We start from the raw sequence: 18,027 nt of genomic DNA, 5'->3' as shown, positions 1-18,027 counted from the left end.
ACAGATACCTTTCCATATGTTACACTTTCAGACCAGCAATGGAAGCATTACAAAACTATTTTTTGTTTAAATTGAAAAGTCAAGGACCGTTTTTGTCCTACCGAAACATGCTTACAAAGAATTCTAAAATATCAAAAAATTATCACTTCCACTTAAGGAAAGCCCTTCGACAACACTAACATGAGCACTCGGGTTAAGACTATGGTTAAAACTAAGATCAACAATCAGGTTTTCACTTTGATCAGAACTAACGTTAGCACTCGGGTTATGGCTCCGGTCAAATTAAGGAAGTGGGCCGGTACAAGGTACCAAATTCGTGTACATGCACGAAAAGTTAACTTTTGCGCACTCCCAAACACATTTTTGGTTTTATTTATGACATTCTGTAGCCAGATGACTTGTATACACGGGCGTGAAAACCGTTTGTGCGCGCAACATCCGGTTCGGGAGCACCTGGCTATGAATATCGTTTTTTACACCGATCCACTGATCTAGCATGTTTTTCGAATTTTAAAATGACTTTCAAAAATTCTAAAATTCATTTTAAAATTTTAAGCAAATCATGAAAGTCTAGATCGCTGTAAACACGAAAGACCGTGTGCATTTATGTGCAAAATTTGAAATAGATCGGTCCATAATGAGACTTTTGGTACACCGGAATGCAGGTAAACTTTTTGGAATTTTCAAACAGCCATAACGTGTATACAAATCATCTGACAGAATGTCATAACAACAGAATGTCATAAAATAAAACTAAAAATGTGTTTGGGAGTGCGCAAAAGTTAACTTTTCGTGCATGTACACGAATTTGGTACCTTGTACCGGCCCACTTCCTTAATTTGACCGGAGCCATAACCCGAGTGCTAACGTTAGTTCTTATCACAGTGAAAACCTGATTGTTGATCTTTGTTTTAACCATAGTCTTAACCCGAGTGCTCATGTTAGTGTTGTCGAAGGGCTTTCCTTAAGTGGAAGTGATAATTTTTTGATATTTTAGAATTCTTTGTAAGCATGTTTCGGTAGGACAAAAACGGTCCTTGACTTTTCAATTTAAACAAAAAATAGTTTTGTAATGCTTCCATTGCTGGTCTGAAAGTGTAACATATGGAGAGGTATCTGAAAAAAGGTTCATTTGTTATTTGGTCAAAATAAAAGTTAGTACGAGCGAGAGAAATTCATCTTCAATTCTTCTTCTTAAACGAGGCATATGTCGATATGTGGTACCTTTTACAATTCCCAAAATGTTTCACACGCTAGTCAGATTCTAACAATAATAAAATCTTAACCATAATAACAGAAAATCGGGTACCTGTTATCAGGGTCGATACGCTCTGCGCTTTGCTTTTAAGCCCTCCTTTTGATAAAAGCTAAAATTTCTAATTTCAAATACAGTAATATTAATTATTTTCGTGTTTGGGCTTGCGCTTAGGCACTGAAAAGCAACAACTTCCAATGGATTTTGTGGCAGATTGGATGTGTAAACGCTGCCACTGAGCACGACGCTAAAGTCCATAAAATGAACCGAATTGCGTGAATAGCGCCCATCCAATCCCTCCAGGAGGATTAGATCAGCCGTGATGTTTAGGTCTTATCCTTTCTGTTAGAAGTTTACCCTTTTCGTTGGCTATTTGAGAACTGAGAAACAAGTATCGTATATATTTCTAAATAAATTTTCAACGAAAACGTTATCACTGGTGCTGTGCGATTTTACAATTTTAACCAGTTTTGGGGATTTTTTGAAATTGAATACAGTGATATGCCATCGATGCGATTCTGCAAGTACTTATAGTCGATAGGCAAGATTCACATTCACATTCACAAGAACGTTTCGTCATCGAACATATAGATAATTTGCGAACATATTTGATAATATTGAACATATTTGATAATTTTGATAATTTGCGCTACCTGCATTTAACTTATTCCACAGATTAACGCTGATGTCCAATAATTGCAATTAACATTTTGCTAACGACATTCAAAGAAATTTTTTAACATGCGTTTAAGTTTTACTTACAAAGTTACAATTACCATTACCGGCACACGTATGGCCGGATAGTGTCGTAGCGTGACTGTATCTGTAGTCTGTGCATGATCGCGAATTTGGCAAGTTTATTCGGTGTGGATCGTAGTTTTTATTGACGTGATTCACGAATGATACAAACAAAGCAATTAAAAAACTAATATTTTAGCGTAAAACAATTCGTAATTTATTTAACTTTCAGTATTCGTTTGTATTGTGACGGCTACTCACCAGCCAATGGTAGTCACCATATTACTAAAGTAACTATAAATTTGTAAGAACTGTACATACGCAGACCATGGCTTGTGTCAGACAAAAGTTTAATCATTAATGATTCATGGCAGACTTTCTTTGGGTGAATCGATTTTCATTTCTTGGGTCCACCAGATCCAAGGTACCTACTAGTACTACTTCCTAGTAATGCCTTGTGGTGTGATATGGAGCGAACCGGGACATTCATCATTTAAAATATGCTTTTTTAATTAAAAAATCGATCACTTGCTGTTGTAAACTCATTCTGCGAATCGAACAAAACTTTGTTGTCGCGCCAAGCCTACGGCCAGGTTACGGCCTTACGGGGCTGTGATTGGTGTCGGCAGGAAGTCTGAACACCTTCCGTATACCATCTTCAATTACAAATTAATTTAAAAATTAACTTTCCACGCCATTACAACTTAATATTTGTATTATGTCACATTTGTGTGCACCTCAATCCACAATTTGATCACAGTTCCTTAGGTATCCGTAACTAAACTAAAAAAAAACCCATAATTTAATTACAAATAAAAATTACGGAAAGGTTAGGCTCTCCCGAAACAAATCTCGTTAGAATGAAATCAAATCAGACGCAAGAGGTGTATAATTACATCGTCGAAACAGGTACGTACTGCGTCATCGCAGTTGAAAAACTCAAATTTAAAATACGACACCACGCACAAACTTAAGCAATCTGAAGTCCAGAATAACAATCTCAGACATTCTTTATAAGAGGATCATCGGATGGCGCGCTAACCACATCCTCTTCATAGGAGCTAATTAGATCATGCTGACGTCTCCTGTACAGGCAATAATGTTGTATAATGAATATCACGTCAAAAAATATCGACAACAATCCAAGACCAATTTTCGTCGGGTTTCCAAGCGTTGATGACCAATCATCTACAGAAATCGGAGACGGACACATTCAGGTATTAGAGAAATACTGAAAGTCTGAAACTCGATATCTCAATCAAAAACTGTTAAACTTACCAAAATTGTAGGCAATTATAAACATTTGAGCAAGCGAAAGCATTCCACCGGTAAAATCCAACAGCACATTCCCGACACTCCAACCAACTGTACTTTTGCGGCGAAAGTTCATCCATACCTAAAATGGCAACCGAGATACCTAAAGTACAGATGCAATTGATAATAATATTTGCTTATTTTGGTTACCTGCGGAATGTATTTGATGAGCGTAATCCCTAATTTGACATAAGAAAAATAATACAGATAATCCAGCCAAACCAGCACGTGAGTGGCGGATAGAATCAACAAGATAATCGTCGCCAGCCAGATCGCACCGAGCAGCAGGATCGTGCCTTTGAATAAGCGCTGGTTTCCGGTCTGAAAAACAAGCAACGTCAAATCATAAGGGCAACCATGCAATTTTCCAAACAAATTGATATACAATTAGGGATGGCAAAAACTTGAGTTTTCTACTCGACTTGATTTTCGACTCGGTTTTTTCGACAAGTAAAATTTTTTTAAATACTTAAAAACCCAAGTCAGCTTGCAATACTTAGCTTGGACGTCCAAACCAAGTTACTAACTTGGAGTCGACTTCAAGTCGACTTGAATCGACTTAAATATGTCTTTACTATATGTGATGATAATACTGTGTTTTCTCGATAGCTGACAGCCGGTCATACTTTTCTACCCTGGTGCGCGAACCAGCATTGATAGCCTACACAGATATCAACGTAATTGCCGGGAGAAGTGAGCGTAGTAGGGCAAAAATATGAGGCAGTCGTAGGGAAAACAGTAGTAAATTAAACGGAAAAATGTTTAAACTGGTCCGTTTGCTTAAACCGCTTTGAATATTTTCGAAATATTGTAAAATTCTTTCAAGTCGACTTGAAACGGAACTTGGAGACTCTGTTTCACGTTCGAATTCGACTTGAGTAACTTGGTTTGAAAGAATAAGTTCCAAGTATTTAACTTAACTTTTCCCCCAAGTTTTTCGCAATAACTCAAGTTTTTAACTTGAAAAGTCGACTTCACCAAGTTTTTGCCATCCCTATATACAATGCGTGCAAAGTAAGTCCAAACTACAGAGTACATTGCAGTACACACGTGAATCCACGGTAGTGTTTTCAATAAAACTGGCATTTATCGGCATAGATTATTCATGTTTCAGACCGATCAAAAATTCCCTGCCAGAATAATTTGCAAATTTACCTCGTAAATAAAACATTGGATGATCTGTATAAGAGTCAGCGTTACGGCATGGAGGGCGAAAAAGACGTCATTGGCTTCGACGGGAATAACACCCCGAGGATGTCGGGAATAATATTCCTCCTACATAATACAGGTATTACAAAATTTTGGTGCACTGCCAGTTGTTTCAATATATGTAATATTTCAACAAAGCTAACAATAATATGAAAGCCTGTTCATTTGTCAGCATGACAAATGTATACTAGGAGAAACAATGCAATTACCTGAATCGATGGAATCCAGAACAATCCGACATTAAATATTGTATAACAAAGGAAACCGGTGATATTCAAGGCCAGAAAGTCAAAGCTTAGTCCAGCGACACTGTTGAACAAAAAACATGGTGACACAATGTGATATCTTAAACAACGTACCCTAAACGAAACACCCAGCGAAAACAAACCAACAAAACAATTTCAGTCACTGCTGTATTGTAGCATCAAATTACCAATATGCATTAACATGTATGCGGTACCACGTATGTACATACGTACATCAAATTATTTTTGCCCGACCTAACTACAGAGAGAGCTCTTAAAATCAAGATTTTTTATGGCAACATTCTATCACCGAGTAATTCACCTTTTTCGCCTGTAGTTGGTAATAACTTGAGGATAGAAAGAAATAGACCAGGCCACGAAATAAATCCAGCCGACCACATCACTAAACGTCGCCAGGGCGATGGAATGTACAAATTGTACAACAAGGGATACTCGTTTCGAGCTGCAAATTGCAAAAAATGAAATATATGTAAGCAGTTTTGCAAAGCGCTAGCAGATCTAGTACAGTACAGTACTACTGTACCAACGTCCTCCACATTTTCATACTTTGCAACTTTCTCGGAATCACTTTCAACACCCAATGTCAAAGTTCCAGCGTGTCCTTGGGAGTAGATGAGAAAACGCTTGGTATCATTCACGTGGTCGGAGGCGGTAACGGTGAAATTGGGAAGCGGCGCAATCAAGTCATTCCGATCGTATGTCCAGTAACAGAAGATTGGATCAGAAAGAGCGCCACTGCAAACCATGTTTCAATTCAAAACGCAATCGTCGATTGTCCTCAGGATGCCACAAAACACACACTACTATATTTCACTCCATTAAACGTTTTACTAATCAAAATAAAAAAGTCAGTCTGATCGTACAATGGCTGAACTGTAAAGAGACACTCATAAACGCACTGGAATCCGAAGTTATCGTATAGTATTCTCATGGGCCATGGCTACATAATTATACTCGTATTATACTGATTTTCACGGTCTAACTGCTACAGGCCGGTAACCCAATTACCCATCTCAAGCAAGCAGTAGTAAATTTACGTGATTTTAGATCCCATCGTAATATGATCCAAAGGCATGTTCAAAAATGCACATAGTACACAATAAATTGTACAATGCTTTTCTAAACGAAATGTAAAAAGTGTGTGAACAAAGAAGAAACTAAATCGTTCCATCCGACGGTTCCCACTATTTCTCACCTGCATGCGGGCAAAAAACAATAACTGAATAATTGAAAAACATGGAATACATGGAATAATTGAAATTCCGTAGATTCATAAATTACTGCGGATGCTCATCGACATTTAACAGGAAAATGGAAATAAATACAAATTAATATGCGAAAGAGAACGATACTCGGATACTGTAGTAAAACCGCATCGGCCGAAATTCACGAAAATTATACACCACAGTGGACAATAGTTCACCACGATAAGAGAAACCAGAAGAGAAGTAATTGAGCAGTACTAATAATAAAATATAAGTACAAGGAAGAAGAAAATTTAATAAACACAATAATAAATAAATACCACTTCAGTTAACTGTACGCAACATTTACACGTATAATTTACGGCCTCACATGACAAGGGTTATTGCACTGGCTTTGAAAATCTTCATCGTTGCAAGGGAATCAATTTATCGTTAGAATGCCACACAACTAAAGTACATGACACTAGTAACAACCAAGCACATCTTTTTGTCTAACCTGAAACCTATTGCGAACGACGAATTCTGCGATGTTTCCAGTTTCAGCGAGTCAGGAGAGAACGATGCCTGAACAACTTCAACGAAACGTAGCCAGCTGAAAGAATGACAATAATAGTGGAAAGTTATTTGTTGACATACCTTTAGTATCGTTATTAAAACCCGATCCTTCCCCTGAAGCCGCAACAACAGCCAGCAACAATAATATCCACAAGGACCATAACGATGAAATGTTCCATCTTGGAGGTGGACTTTTCACCTTCCAGCTATATATCAACATTTTACGGAGATCGTTGGCGAAGCAACCCTTGTAATCCTCATCACAAGTGACAAGAAGTTTTTCTTGTTTTGTATTCAGTAATTCAGAGCTGATAAACCATAAGCAAACATGCTACGTTAAGTTCCAAATTTCCGTTACACGAACAGATGAACAAAAAGCTGGGCTGCCCAAGTTCCCAACACATTCCGCAAATCAACAAAATCGGAAAAAGTATTGCACATGCACAATCAGTACTCATCCTCAGCTTCTACAGACTTGTTCTGCTAGCAACTGCCTGTAGTAGGCTGCTACATGAAATTATTACCCAGAAAATCGATCATTACATTTAGCAGTAATTAGGGAGAAGAAAAATACTTCTTCAGAATTAGCAGTAAATGTTAAACGTGCAGTTGTAATATTACGAACTTACAGCTTGCTTGTTCTGCTATTGCACAAACTTGTAGATTTCGGATTGGTTGCCACCTTGTGTTTGGACCTTAGCATGGACCATGGCGCTGGAAAGGCAGCCGCTGGGACACTGTGGATTTGTTTTAGCTCTGGAGAATCCCTTAATTGATCGACGGCGACTCCTTGATCGACACCGTAATACTAGAGCGCGTTCCATTGTTTTGAGCCGTCTGAAGGAAACTGAACGGTGCTATGCTTCCATCTGCAGTTGTCTGGACGTCTCGCTGGATGGAGGACGATTGTAAGACTGATTATCAGATTATGATTTAAAATTTATTTTCCTTCAAATATCGATTTCGTTTATACACTGATTGTGTTAAAAAATAAAAATAATATTTAAAAATTATTTTCGCTTAAATGTCGGTAAAAATAAAAGTAATTTTTGTTGAAATACTGATTGTGTTCAAAATCGCAGCTTGTTGTCTGGTGGAGGAGATGGATCCATCAATATCCATGGCTTAACCAAAGACAGTCGATCTGTGCAGCAGACTTTTCCTGTTCTGGGAAAAATCATTCCGTAAGTTTAACAGTGAACCTGGTCCAAAAATTTGACCTACATGTTTTTCATGCTGACAATGAGTACCACGGGCTTTTTACAGTTTAATGTACTCAGAGTACGAGTACTTAGTTTTCATTCATTTACGTATTTGTTTTATTATCTCAGCATACGGCTTGTTTCAGTGGATCTCGTTTTGCTCATGAGTACGCCGTGAGTGCTTGCCAGTTTTATCCCCACGATCCCGGCGTCTTTACCACCTCAGGGCATGATGGTAAAGTGAAGGTATTTGATACAGCCAAGATGATGCAGGTGCATCAGTTTGCCTTCAATAAACCAGTGGCGGATCATTCCATGTCGTACCTTGCTTCCGCCAGGCCATTAATAGCAGGTGTGCATGCAAACTAAGAATGAAACAGCATTGATCGTATACGCAATGTAGTGCAGAACTCTCGGTTTTAACAGTTTTAGATTTATGTGTGAATTTACGTTGATTAAAAGTTTCGTACTGTACTGCTTTATTTCTTCGTTTTTGTGAAAATCATCAGTAAGAATAATGAATAAGTTGTTAATGTGGAGTGTAGACAGGTAACCGTATTTCACAATGTGGTTGTACTGTAAGTTTGGAACTTGCAAGGATAAGCAAAGCGTGAGTCGACGTTTTGTAAATTTCTAAAAATCCCCACAACGCTTAAAATTAACGAACTTGTTGCATCTGTAGACGTGGTATGCGTATTATTGTAACTCTGCTTGTAAGCTTCCGGTTTCGCAGTGGCACTTGGCGATAACACTGTGCGAATCTGTGATCTGCGTACCGTTTCCTCTGCTCACACATTTTCCGGTCACAACCACCCGGTGAACTGTGTGCGCTGGTCGCGGCATTCTCCCTCCGTTCTGGCATCGGGGGGCGTGGATGGGAAAATAATTTTATGGGACGTTCGCAAAGCGCGCTCGCTGTTAGGCTACCTGGACAACAATAATAATCCACCGACAGCGGCTACTGCGGCCACGATTAATGTGGCGCATCACCACGCTGTGATCAGTTTGGAATTTACCGAAGATGCCGCGCACCTGGTATCATATGGTGCTGATCATAAACTGCGTTTATGGAACATTGAGACAGGAAAAAATACCGGTGTCAACTACGGGAGAATTCCCTTCGTCTTTCATGATGTTCGCCGGCGTCTCCAAATAGCGCTGACCAGTCGCGTCCGGCCGGATCTCATTTTTGTACCCAGCGATGACCGGGTGTTGGTGTTCGATATGTTTAGCGGGGAAAAAGTCGCCACTTTGACGGGTCACTTTGGACAGGTTTTGACTTGTGCATATCATCCGCATTTCCAATACGTGTTTACTGGATCAACAGACAGAAACATACTGGTCTGGGCACCAGAAGCAGATTTCGCTGACTATTTTGAAGAACAAGAAGAAGCCAAAAGGCGAGAACTGGAGAAATCCTCGCAGCGGTTAGCGGTGGCACGTAATCTCGAGGCTGATACATGGAGTGATGAAGATTAGTGAACAACGCGAATAATTTCGGGGCTCTCTTCTGATACGATACTAGTGTGCTTGCTGTTTAATAATTGACAGGTGTTGTCTGCTGATTGCATTTAAACGTTGTTTTGCATGGATGTACGAGTACATTATAATTTTATCTTTTAATGTTTTTTGCTTATATCGAGATTTAAACAGAAAAGTTGAAATCGTTGCGCACAATCAATTTTATGTTAAAAAACATGCGTTTGGACACCAACCACTGGCAACCAGCCATCTGAAAGATGCAGTACAGTAATACATAGCAACATAAACACCGCTCCAACAGCGAAGCAAAACTTTGAAACAATTAACGAACCGCAAACGTTCAAACAAATCGTGAACTTGAATATTAGCGCAATATGAAACAAATAATAGAATAATACTGATCGAAAATATAGTGCGAAACAATTGCATCTTAGCAGGTTTCAACCGTAACGGTCGAATTCACACCAGTCATAAGCCGTTTTAAACATTTGGGTCCATGGCGACAAGATAGCATTTTTTGGCCAGCTATATGTGTCCGGGCGCCATGGCCACTGCCAAGTCAAGATGCTCCTTTCAGGATGCGGCATCATAGCCAAGTGACGTCCATCGATAGAACACATTCCGGCTATGCCGAACGGACTTCCGTTGGGATTCCATGGATACGTTTCCGCTGGCCTGCCGGTATCATCAACATATCGCACAGCGATACATCCTTGCTGGCTCAGATGCCCCACGTCCTCTTCAACTTCAAAACGACCTAAGCAAACGCCATTTGAAACACGATGATATCATTCGTAGAACTATAACACATCAATAATATTGTATAATTGTCGTCACACTAGTAGAACCATGGGTTAACTGCATAAATTAACCTAAAAGAGTGGATAATTCATATAATTACCACTACCTAGAGCAGTTATTCCAAAAAGTTAAAAAAATGCAATATAACACATACCTTCTCCATGTGCAACCCAAACACCAATCTGGGTCCCGATCATATTTTTCAGCATAATGGCGGATGTGTTCTCAATTCGCACGGTAGAAAATCTTGATTCAAAACGTCCAGAGCGATTATGCTTGAGAACGGCTTTTGCGTTTTCAATACCAAATTTAACAGGAGCAGTACTGCCGACAATCCCTAAAAGGGCCAACAACTGACATCCGTTGCACACACCCAAGCTAAACGAATCCGATCGCTGAAAAAATCTCTCCAGCTGTGTACGCGTAATATCGTTTGATGCCAACACAGCAGCCCATCCTAAAATCACAATTATAAGTAAAACCATAAATTAAATACCGTAGCACTTAATCGACTAATTTATTAACGATTTTTGGATCTTTAACACAGTGTGTTCATTAACGGACAACACTAAGGCGGTACCTTTAGCGGATCCAAATACATCAGCATAGCTGAAACCCCCAACAAAAGCAATTCCTCGGAACATATCCAAAGTAATACGCTGATCGAGTAGATCCTGCACGGTCACGTCCCACACTTCGAAACCGGCAATATGAAATGCTACGGCCATTTCGCGGTCTCCGTTGCTGCCTTCTTCTCGCATGACGGCAACTCGGTGCGCGGGAGTTATTAATGCTAAGGCGTTAAGAGGCTGGTCACTTAAGGAACATCTGCTGTCAGAAAAAATTATGAAAGCTTACTCAAATTTCGGAAGAAGTCAACATCGCTCAAGTCGAAATCCGACATGAAATTAACGTGGAACGATGGGCATGCGGAAGTTGCCAGCCACTCTTTCTGTGCATCGGCACACTCTGGATCGCACTGTAACATTTCAATCTGCTGGCTGAACTCTTCCCACTGTAACCGTATTCCGGCAATTCCTCGGCGGTCTGCTCCATAGACCAGGCGCTCGTTCAAGCTGACAAAAGGCTACAACAAATAAAAGGGGGCAATCCCACCATCTGACAGTCATTCCCACTGATAAACTTCCAAATTTCAGGTCTTAAGATTAGGGAACCAATTTGAATTAACATGTAACTACGGTGTATTGTACTGGAACAAAACTGCAAAATCATGTTACATACGCGCCCAGTTAAGAAAGATAGTACCGAACAGTATTCAATTTAAAACCTCCGCAGTTATCAGATCATTCGTAGGCGTGTTTAATTGAAAAAAGACATACTCGTACATTTGCACATAATACAAAGTACAATCGTTCGGCGTAATTTATGACTGTTGTATTTACCGGATATACGTCTTTTCCATTTAGATCCCGTGCGAGGGTAAGAGTAGCATGTGTATGTCCCACTAGCTGACAGGTAATTCCTGCCGCTCGAAATGCATTCTGGATGCGCAAGGAATTCAAAAAATCGGCTTCCAACACCCATCCAACTTCTTCCGAAAACAAAACACTTTCCGGTTCGCATTCTGAAAAAGTTATTAAAAGTCACTGTTTATAAAATTGTCCATTCCTTCATGTAAATAAATTTTGAAATATACCGTAATTTTTGGAAACTGGGACTTTCACATCGAAAACAACATTCCCAGCAATGGCCATCTCCAGCAGGCATACCATCAGGCCACCATCGCTAATATCGTGTCCGGCTGTCAAGAGTTCGTCTAACAGAAAACCGTACATTTAAAAGCAGATCTTATGGGTTGACTTGAGTAACGGACAGCGTCGCCTTCAAGGTTCGGTTCAGGTGTTTACGTCTTATGTCTTTCTTATGTCGTCTTTCTTATGTCGGCAATTCAGATACAATGAAATATATCGTGTCTTAGTCGAATTATGTAAATATATGTAAGATGCATAGTATTATATACTTATTAGAGCAGCAGAGAATAACAGCAAGTATATACAAATTACAAACGGCAGAAACCTGTAAAAGACGGATACACACTCACCGTCAATTAACTGTTGCGTGATATTGAAAGCCGTCACAAAATCTTCAGCTGATTCCAAATCCGGAACTTCATCGTACATGTCATAAGCATTGTGGACCTGCGTAAACGCCGAACCTTGAAGGCGACGCTGTCCGTTACTCAAGTCAACCCATAAGATCGCCCCTAAAGTTTTGTTATCATTGCATTAGGTAAAACCACTTCGACGCAAACACGGATGGCTTGCCTCTTCCGTTTGGTGCCTTGAACTCGGGGGTGACCTTTTTTCTGATATCAGGGCACGGGGCGTAGGCTGATATTACCAACGTGCCTGCAAAACAATATTCGATAACGGGAAATTTTCATATTAAAGACTAAGAAGTACACATACACACACGCGACAATTTTATTGGCAAAATTCGGAAAACTTTCACAGACGCCAGACTTTTTTTAGACTTTAAGGTTGATACTAACATGTATATACAAACTTACAATAATACACGTACAGAACATACAAAATCGTCTGCTCATACATATCACAACTACAGTCACGTTAATTGTAAACTTTAAGCAACGGAGAGCACAATACAGTAGTTTGTGCTGATGTACAGGAATTTTCGGATTACCTGGCGCTTTGATCACTTCATCATAGCATTTCGCAGCCATGCTCAACGAATCTTTTCCACCGTCAATGGCAATCCCGAAATCTCTCATCACGCTACACATGGCTTCACAGGCGTCGTACAACGCGGCGCCTTCGCCCGGCAGTTTAGCCGGCCACATCCAGTTTCCACTACACTTCACATCCTATTGTCAATGCACAATTTACATCCCCTGGGAATCGGGATTATTTTTTGCCTCGACAAAAAAACAAGAATGTCACCTTTAGGGATGAAATCTTAGCAAACATGAGATTGGTCAGTGCTTCCACGACGGTCAACCGCGCCCCACGTTTAACGTCAAACAGCATTTTGATCGGTTGCTCTCCAATAGCAGTAGCACTTCCGACGGTGTCGAAATGGGACAGAGCAATCACAGCGACGTCAGCTAAAGGAGTGTGGAAGGGACCGACGCATTGCTGTTGAGCAACAAGTCCTGTCACGGAACGGTCAACCTATAACCAGTCGGTTTTTTTCTCTAAAGTTCACCCATCCATCGTTCATAATTTGTTTACAATCACCAATCCGACTCACCTTGTTAGTCAGATATCGTTTACTAGCAACGCTTGGTAGCTGTAGAACTTGTCTGACGGTTTCCAAGAAATCACTTCTGCTCACAGGAATTCCGTCCGATCTCGACAGAATTTCGGGCATTCTTTCCAGCTCGTAATGCTGCAAATGCAAGTACTACAGCATTTCGCGAAGAGCTTATAACTCCACTCTTTCAGTTGAACCGAAACATTTGTGCACACGATTTCAAGACACACAAACGCTTACCTTCTTTGGAACATTTCCCAAAACCAAATCCAGGTGTAAATTGATGGGCTTAATCGAAGGCGGTGCACTTTCGTCGTAGGAAGCAAAATCTTCCAGTATGATCTGTACAAATGTCACATGTCACTGTGTAACTACACACATCCCAATCTGCTGCGTGGGTTCTCACGAGTACAAATGTATTGTTGTCAAAATAACTATAACTTAAAGTGTCAGTACTTACGTTTCCTGAGCCGGTAATTTCGCCAACGACATCAACCGGACATCGTTCCCGTTGCGCGATCTGTTTTACCGCGTGAATTTGGTCTTTGGGTACAAGGACAGCAACGCTTTCCTGATATTCAGCCACCCATAATTCATGGATGCTCACGGTCTCATCGCCCAGTGTGAAACTGTCTGCCCTAATGATCGCACCAGCTGGCTCGACAATTTCTTTCAATACGTTTGCTAAAACAGGCGAAACCATTAGGTAAAGGTATCACCTATCTAGTTACAAGAAGATCAATAAACTTAATTATTCCTTACCATTGCCGCCAGCTCCTTGGTCATGTATGGAAACTATAGGATTATCTTTGGATTCAATACAACCGCGGATAACTCGGTTCAGCTTCTGCTCCATCTCCGCATCGCCACGTTGAACAGCGTTAAAGTCAACGGCTGCATTATTTGATCCTTGCACTACGGTTGAAGACGCAGCGCCACCGCCTAACCCGATCCGGTACACTGGCCCGCCAATCTTTACGACATCCATGCCTGAACATAAATTTCGGTATAAGATATCCATCTTCGCAAAACATGTTTTATACGTGTATTAGACGGAAAGCGCGTATAACAAAACACGCCGCTGACCGCTGGATAACGTTAACTTTTCAAAACGCGCTTTAAAGTGTGGGAAGCTGATTCTTTTATACGATGTAACCGAGTTGCAGTATATTTGGAAAATGTATTACAACACAAACTGTCCACCTGTTGCAGGCTTAAACTTGGTAATCCATTCGGCATCGATGCTTCCAATGCCGCCACTGAACATAATCGGTTTAATCCATTCGCGCCGCTCTCCGCCATTAATTCGTGCACCAAATGACCGAGCAAATCCACAAATAACCGGTTCTCCAAATTTATTTCCGTAGTCAGAAGCGCCGTTGCTAGCTTCTATGATAACTTTGAGCGGATGAGCAAAATTCCCCGGGAACTGATCAGTATCGTTTTCCCAAACGGCGCTGAAGCCTATAAATATGTAACTATAACTTTTGACTGAGTATGCCGCACAGGTAAGAACTTTGTACCTGGAATATGGCAGTTGCCGAACGAATATCCCGCTGTACCAGCGATGACATGGGCACCACGCCCCGTAGCGTGCACATCCCGAATTCGACCTCCGGTTCCAGTAGTAGCTCCGCTGAATGGTTCCACCGCTGCAAGAAATGAAAATATTATGACACCTCGTGTGTAGCCGACACATCAGTTATTCCTACACATACCAGTTGGAAAATTGTGCGTTTCTGCAGTAAAGATAATATGCCGTTCTCCTTCCGCCGCTATGAACTGTGCCGGCTCGCCTGCGACGACGGGTTGAAACTTGCGAATTTCAAACCCTTTTATGGCACTAAAATATATATTCACTTATTAGTTTTCGGTAATTGTTTTGTGCGTGGAGTATTATCCCTAGTTTCGTTCACCTGCTGTTGTCCGAAAATTTGATGACATTATTCGGGTTGCTGTAATTTTGAGTGTCTTTGACCATTTGAAACAGCGATCGTGGCATCTCTTTGCCATCAATGGTCATGCGGCCGTTGAAAAACCAATGCCGACTGTGTTCACTAAAAACAGCAATTCATGCATTTTCACACATTATTTTACCCAAAAAATAGTAACTAATAAGTAAATAACTGACCTGTGAGGCAAAACTAACAGCAACTATACCGCACATAAATTTAATGTTCAATAAATCGAAAAATTTTGGTAACAACATCTATAATTATCCAATAGTATTAGTACTCAATCAATACAAGGAGCGAGTCTAGTATTAATATTATTGTACATTCTGCAATTTTATAATGACATCCTAACCTGTTGGACTGCGCTAGATCCAAACATTCGGCATTCGTGGGATTACGGTGTAGCTTCGATGCGAAAAGTTGGAAGTAATACTCCAAATCGTCTTCATCGAATCCGAGCGCTAACCCGTCAAAAATCATGGAAAATGGACAACCAATACCAAGGAGTTATGTCTTAAAGTTATGAAATCATATATTTCTAGTCATACTAGGCTGTTTGGTTAACATTTTCTACTATATACATTGAGCCTCTAGGTAAACTCTTGGTAGACGTGCATACATAATTCCTTATTAGCCGAAATTAGTGCTTCTTTCCCCTGTGTCATGACATCAATTTCTTTAATCGGCTGCCGGGGAATATCAACTGCGAAGGACGTGATAGGCGCAGTGTACTCGCATTCCAGAACCGCGTCCATATAATGCTCCAGAAACTGTAATTTCGGTCAGACATTTCCATTATCAGTGCAAAATGCTGTACAGCTGCGTTTTTATTTGATCCCACAGTACACTGTCCTGTTTGTCCGGCAAATAATAATTTAATCTGAGATATTATTGCCAACTGGTAATGCAAACCTGAGTTTTTATTTCTTTGAATGCAGCGGCCTTCAACTGGCGGTCAAACCGTAGTTCATAGATCCTGCTTCTTTCGATCCGTTCCACTGCGTTCAAGTGCAGCGCCGCCATAATCGACAATGCATTCGTACAAAAGCTTGTCTTGAAATTCAACCTGAAATTTAGTTGGCTGTGTTAATCATATTATTTGCAGTCCATAATTAAAGGTGATACTGGGCAAAACGTTTTGCGATGGTCTACAGATGCTGTCACAATTAATATTATAATTACTACTAAAATATGAATGTTTAGATGGTTTAATTTTGTACAAAAATAACTGATGCTACGACAGTATTGTGCGAAAATATGGGACGCAACGTTGAACAGTGTAGATGGACATTGTTCAACCAAAATTTTCTGTTAAAGAATGAATGTCACTACGCGTGCGGTACCCCACTACATACATTTATTCACTCGTCAATTCAATAGCCTTTGAGATATGTACATTAATTATTAGTTTTCTTTAATCTGATCTGACGAGAAGTTTTAAGATTTCTACCTGGGACCGATTTCAATCCGCAGTACACTGAAGTCCAGCTCGTCGTGCCCATTTTCCCCACAGCCACCAATTTGGCGCAGTGGCACTGTTCCATCTTGCGTAGCAGCGGCGTCTGTTATCCACAGCAACAGGTTGCAGTACCGCTGCCGATCGTCCGGATTTTTGCATAAAGCAGGCTTGAAATCCACATATGTAACCAAGTGCGATTGAAGAGAAATCAGGGATGCTCCAGCATTCCGCAGAGCCGTCAAAACTTTCTTCGCTTCATCTAAACGCGATGTCTTCGAAGATGGAGAAATGAGCCGCAGTACGACTGGACTCACGCTGTTCATAATGATATGATTGAAGCTCGCCATCACAGTATCGTAAAAAAACTGCCGTAAAACTCTAAAAATTAAAACTCCCTTAACTCTTGGGCAAGAGTTTAGCTCCCTGACAAAGTAATAATTAGGTCTGAACGTGATAAACTGTTGCCCTGAAGCAGACTAACGCCGATAGCCATTGTTGAATGGACTCTGCCTGCCAGACCAAACTACAATTTGATTACAATCCGCGGTCAAGGTATCCGAGCGCAGTGTGCCGCCTGTAGTCACAGTGTAGTGGTATTCACGATAGACATAAGCAGACACGTTCGAAAGGGTCAAGCAGTTCGTTATCGAGCTGAAATTCATAAATTTCTTATTGTTAGCTTACAATGGACACCATAAATGTGGTTACACTTAAACCGCGCGCAACCAGATACTTATCTGTACTCAGACTGCCAATTCCGTGCTGGCCATCGGCCTGCTGATGTTTACACTTGCACCTTGCACACTTCCCAACGAAAACTATCAAACGATATCTCAAAAGAATGAGAAAAAAATTCTAAGAATTTTGATACCATACAAATTCGTTTTTGTTTCATCTAAGAGAAAATCGAGGTTCCTGAAGTTTCCCGTAGACAAAGCATATGCGTGAAAACAAACCAAACCGTGGATTCAAATCCTATGCTCTGTCTACGGGAAACTTTAGGAGCCTCGATTTTCTCTTAGATGTAATAAAAACCAATTTGTTTGGTATCAAAATTCTTAGAATTTTTTTCTTATTCTTTTGAGATATCGCTTGGTGGTTTTCGTTGAGAAATGTGCAAGTTCCAAGTGCCTGAATTTAGCATACGAGTCTACGCGCAATGGACATGACCGACTTATTTTGGTCTGCTGTTGGTCTTGCCGTTAAAATATCGGTCCTCGGACCGATTGTCTAGTGTAACCACATTTATGGTGTCCATTGTACTTTATCCCTTAAAAGCAGGAAGGTAACCAATATTTTCGTACTTAATCACAACCACTGAGATCCCGAAATTTCAAGTGCAGTAACAGATA

The 18,027-nt window shown here is 40.4% G+C and overlaps 3 protein-coding genes across 4 annotated transcripts; 1 reads left to right on the top strand and 2 right to left on the bottom strand.

The window, feature by feature from the left end:
• Positions 1-2,696: 2,696 nt before the first annotated feature.
• On the bottom strand, positions 2,697-6,969 carry LOC129593130 (cystinosin-like). Of its 2 annotated transcripts, XM_055489323.1 has the most exons (9): positions 6,624-6,969; positions 6,484-6,559; positions 5,329-5,517; positions 5,084-5,224; positions 4,726-4,825; positions 4,463-4,582; positions 3,458-3,628; positions 3,272-3,389; positions 2,698-3,181 (listed from the first exon to the last, which is right to left on the bottom strand). In XM_055489323.1, the coding sequence occupies exons 1-9, from the start codon at positions 6,760-6,762 to the stop codon at positions 2,994-2,996; spliced, it is 1,242 nt and encodes a 413-aa protein (XP_055345298.1). In that variant the 5' UTR covers positions 6,763-6,969; the 3' UTR covers positions 2,698-2,993. The 2 variants fall into 2 exon arrangements, with proteins under 2 accessions (XP_055345306.1, XP_055345298.1); XM_055489331.1 differs by lacking the exons at positions 6,484-6,559; positions 6,624-6,969 and adding an exon at positions 6,358-6,462 and having other exon boundaries at positions 2,697-3,181.
• Positions 6,970-7,075: 106 nt separating this feature from the next.
• LOC129593121 (DNA excision repair protein ERCC-8-like) lies at positions 7,076-9,472 on the top strand. Its single transcript, XM_055489311.1, has 4 exons — positions 7,076-7,450; positions 7,625-7,726; positions 7,891-8,096; positions 8,478-9,472. The coding sequence occupies exons 1-4, from the start codon at positions 7,251-7,253 to the stop codon at positions 9,221-9,223; spliced, it is 1,254 nt and encodes a 417-aa protein (XP_055345286.1). The 5' UTR covers positions 7,076-7,250; the 3' UTR covers positions 9,224-9,472.
• On the bottom strand, positions 9,378-17,934 carry LOC129593100 (phosphoribosylformylglycinamidine synthase-like). The gene is made up of 22 exons (XM_055489293.1): positions 16,667-17,934; positions 16,129-16,282; positions 15,836-15,986; positions 15,569-15,677; positions 15,178-15,318; positions 14,980-15,104; positions 14,785-14,913; positions 14,465-14,725; positions 14,024-14,251; positions 13,722-13,945; positions 13,502-13,603; positions 13,259-13,396; positions 12,949-13,179; positions 12,692-12,872; positions 12,313-12,396; positions 12,090-12,251; positions 11,685-11,804; positions 11,431-11,612; positions 10,886-11,114; positions 10,608-10,820; positions 10,182-10,484; positions 9,378-9,983 (listed from the first exon to the last, which is right to left on the bottom strand). The coding sequence occupies exons 1-22, from the start codon at positions 17,020-17,022 to the stop codon at positions 9,667-9,669; spliced, it is 4,140 nt and encodes a 1,379-aa protein (XP_055345268.1). The 5' UTR covers positions 17,023-17,934; the 3' UTR covers positions 9,378-9,666.
• Positions 17,935-18,027: the final 93 nt, after the last annotated feature.

The sequence above is a fragment of the Paramacrobiotus metropolitanus genome, unplaced genomic scaffold, assembly GCF_019649055.1.
Source record: "Paramacrobiotus metropolitanus isolate TYO unplaced genomic scaffold, Prichtersi_v1.0 Parri_scaffold0000003, whole genome shotgun sequence".
NCBI lineage: Eukaryota > Metazoa > Tardigrada > Eutardigrada > Parachela > Macrobiotidae > Paramacrobiotus > Paramacrobiotus metropolitanus.
This window is presented reverse-complemented; position numbering and strand designations above follow the sequence as displayed.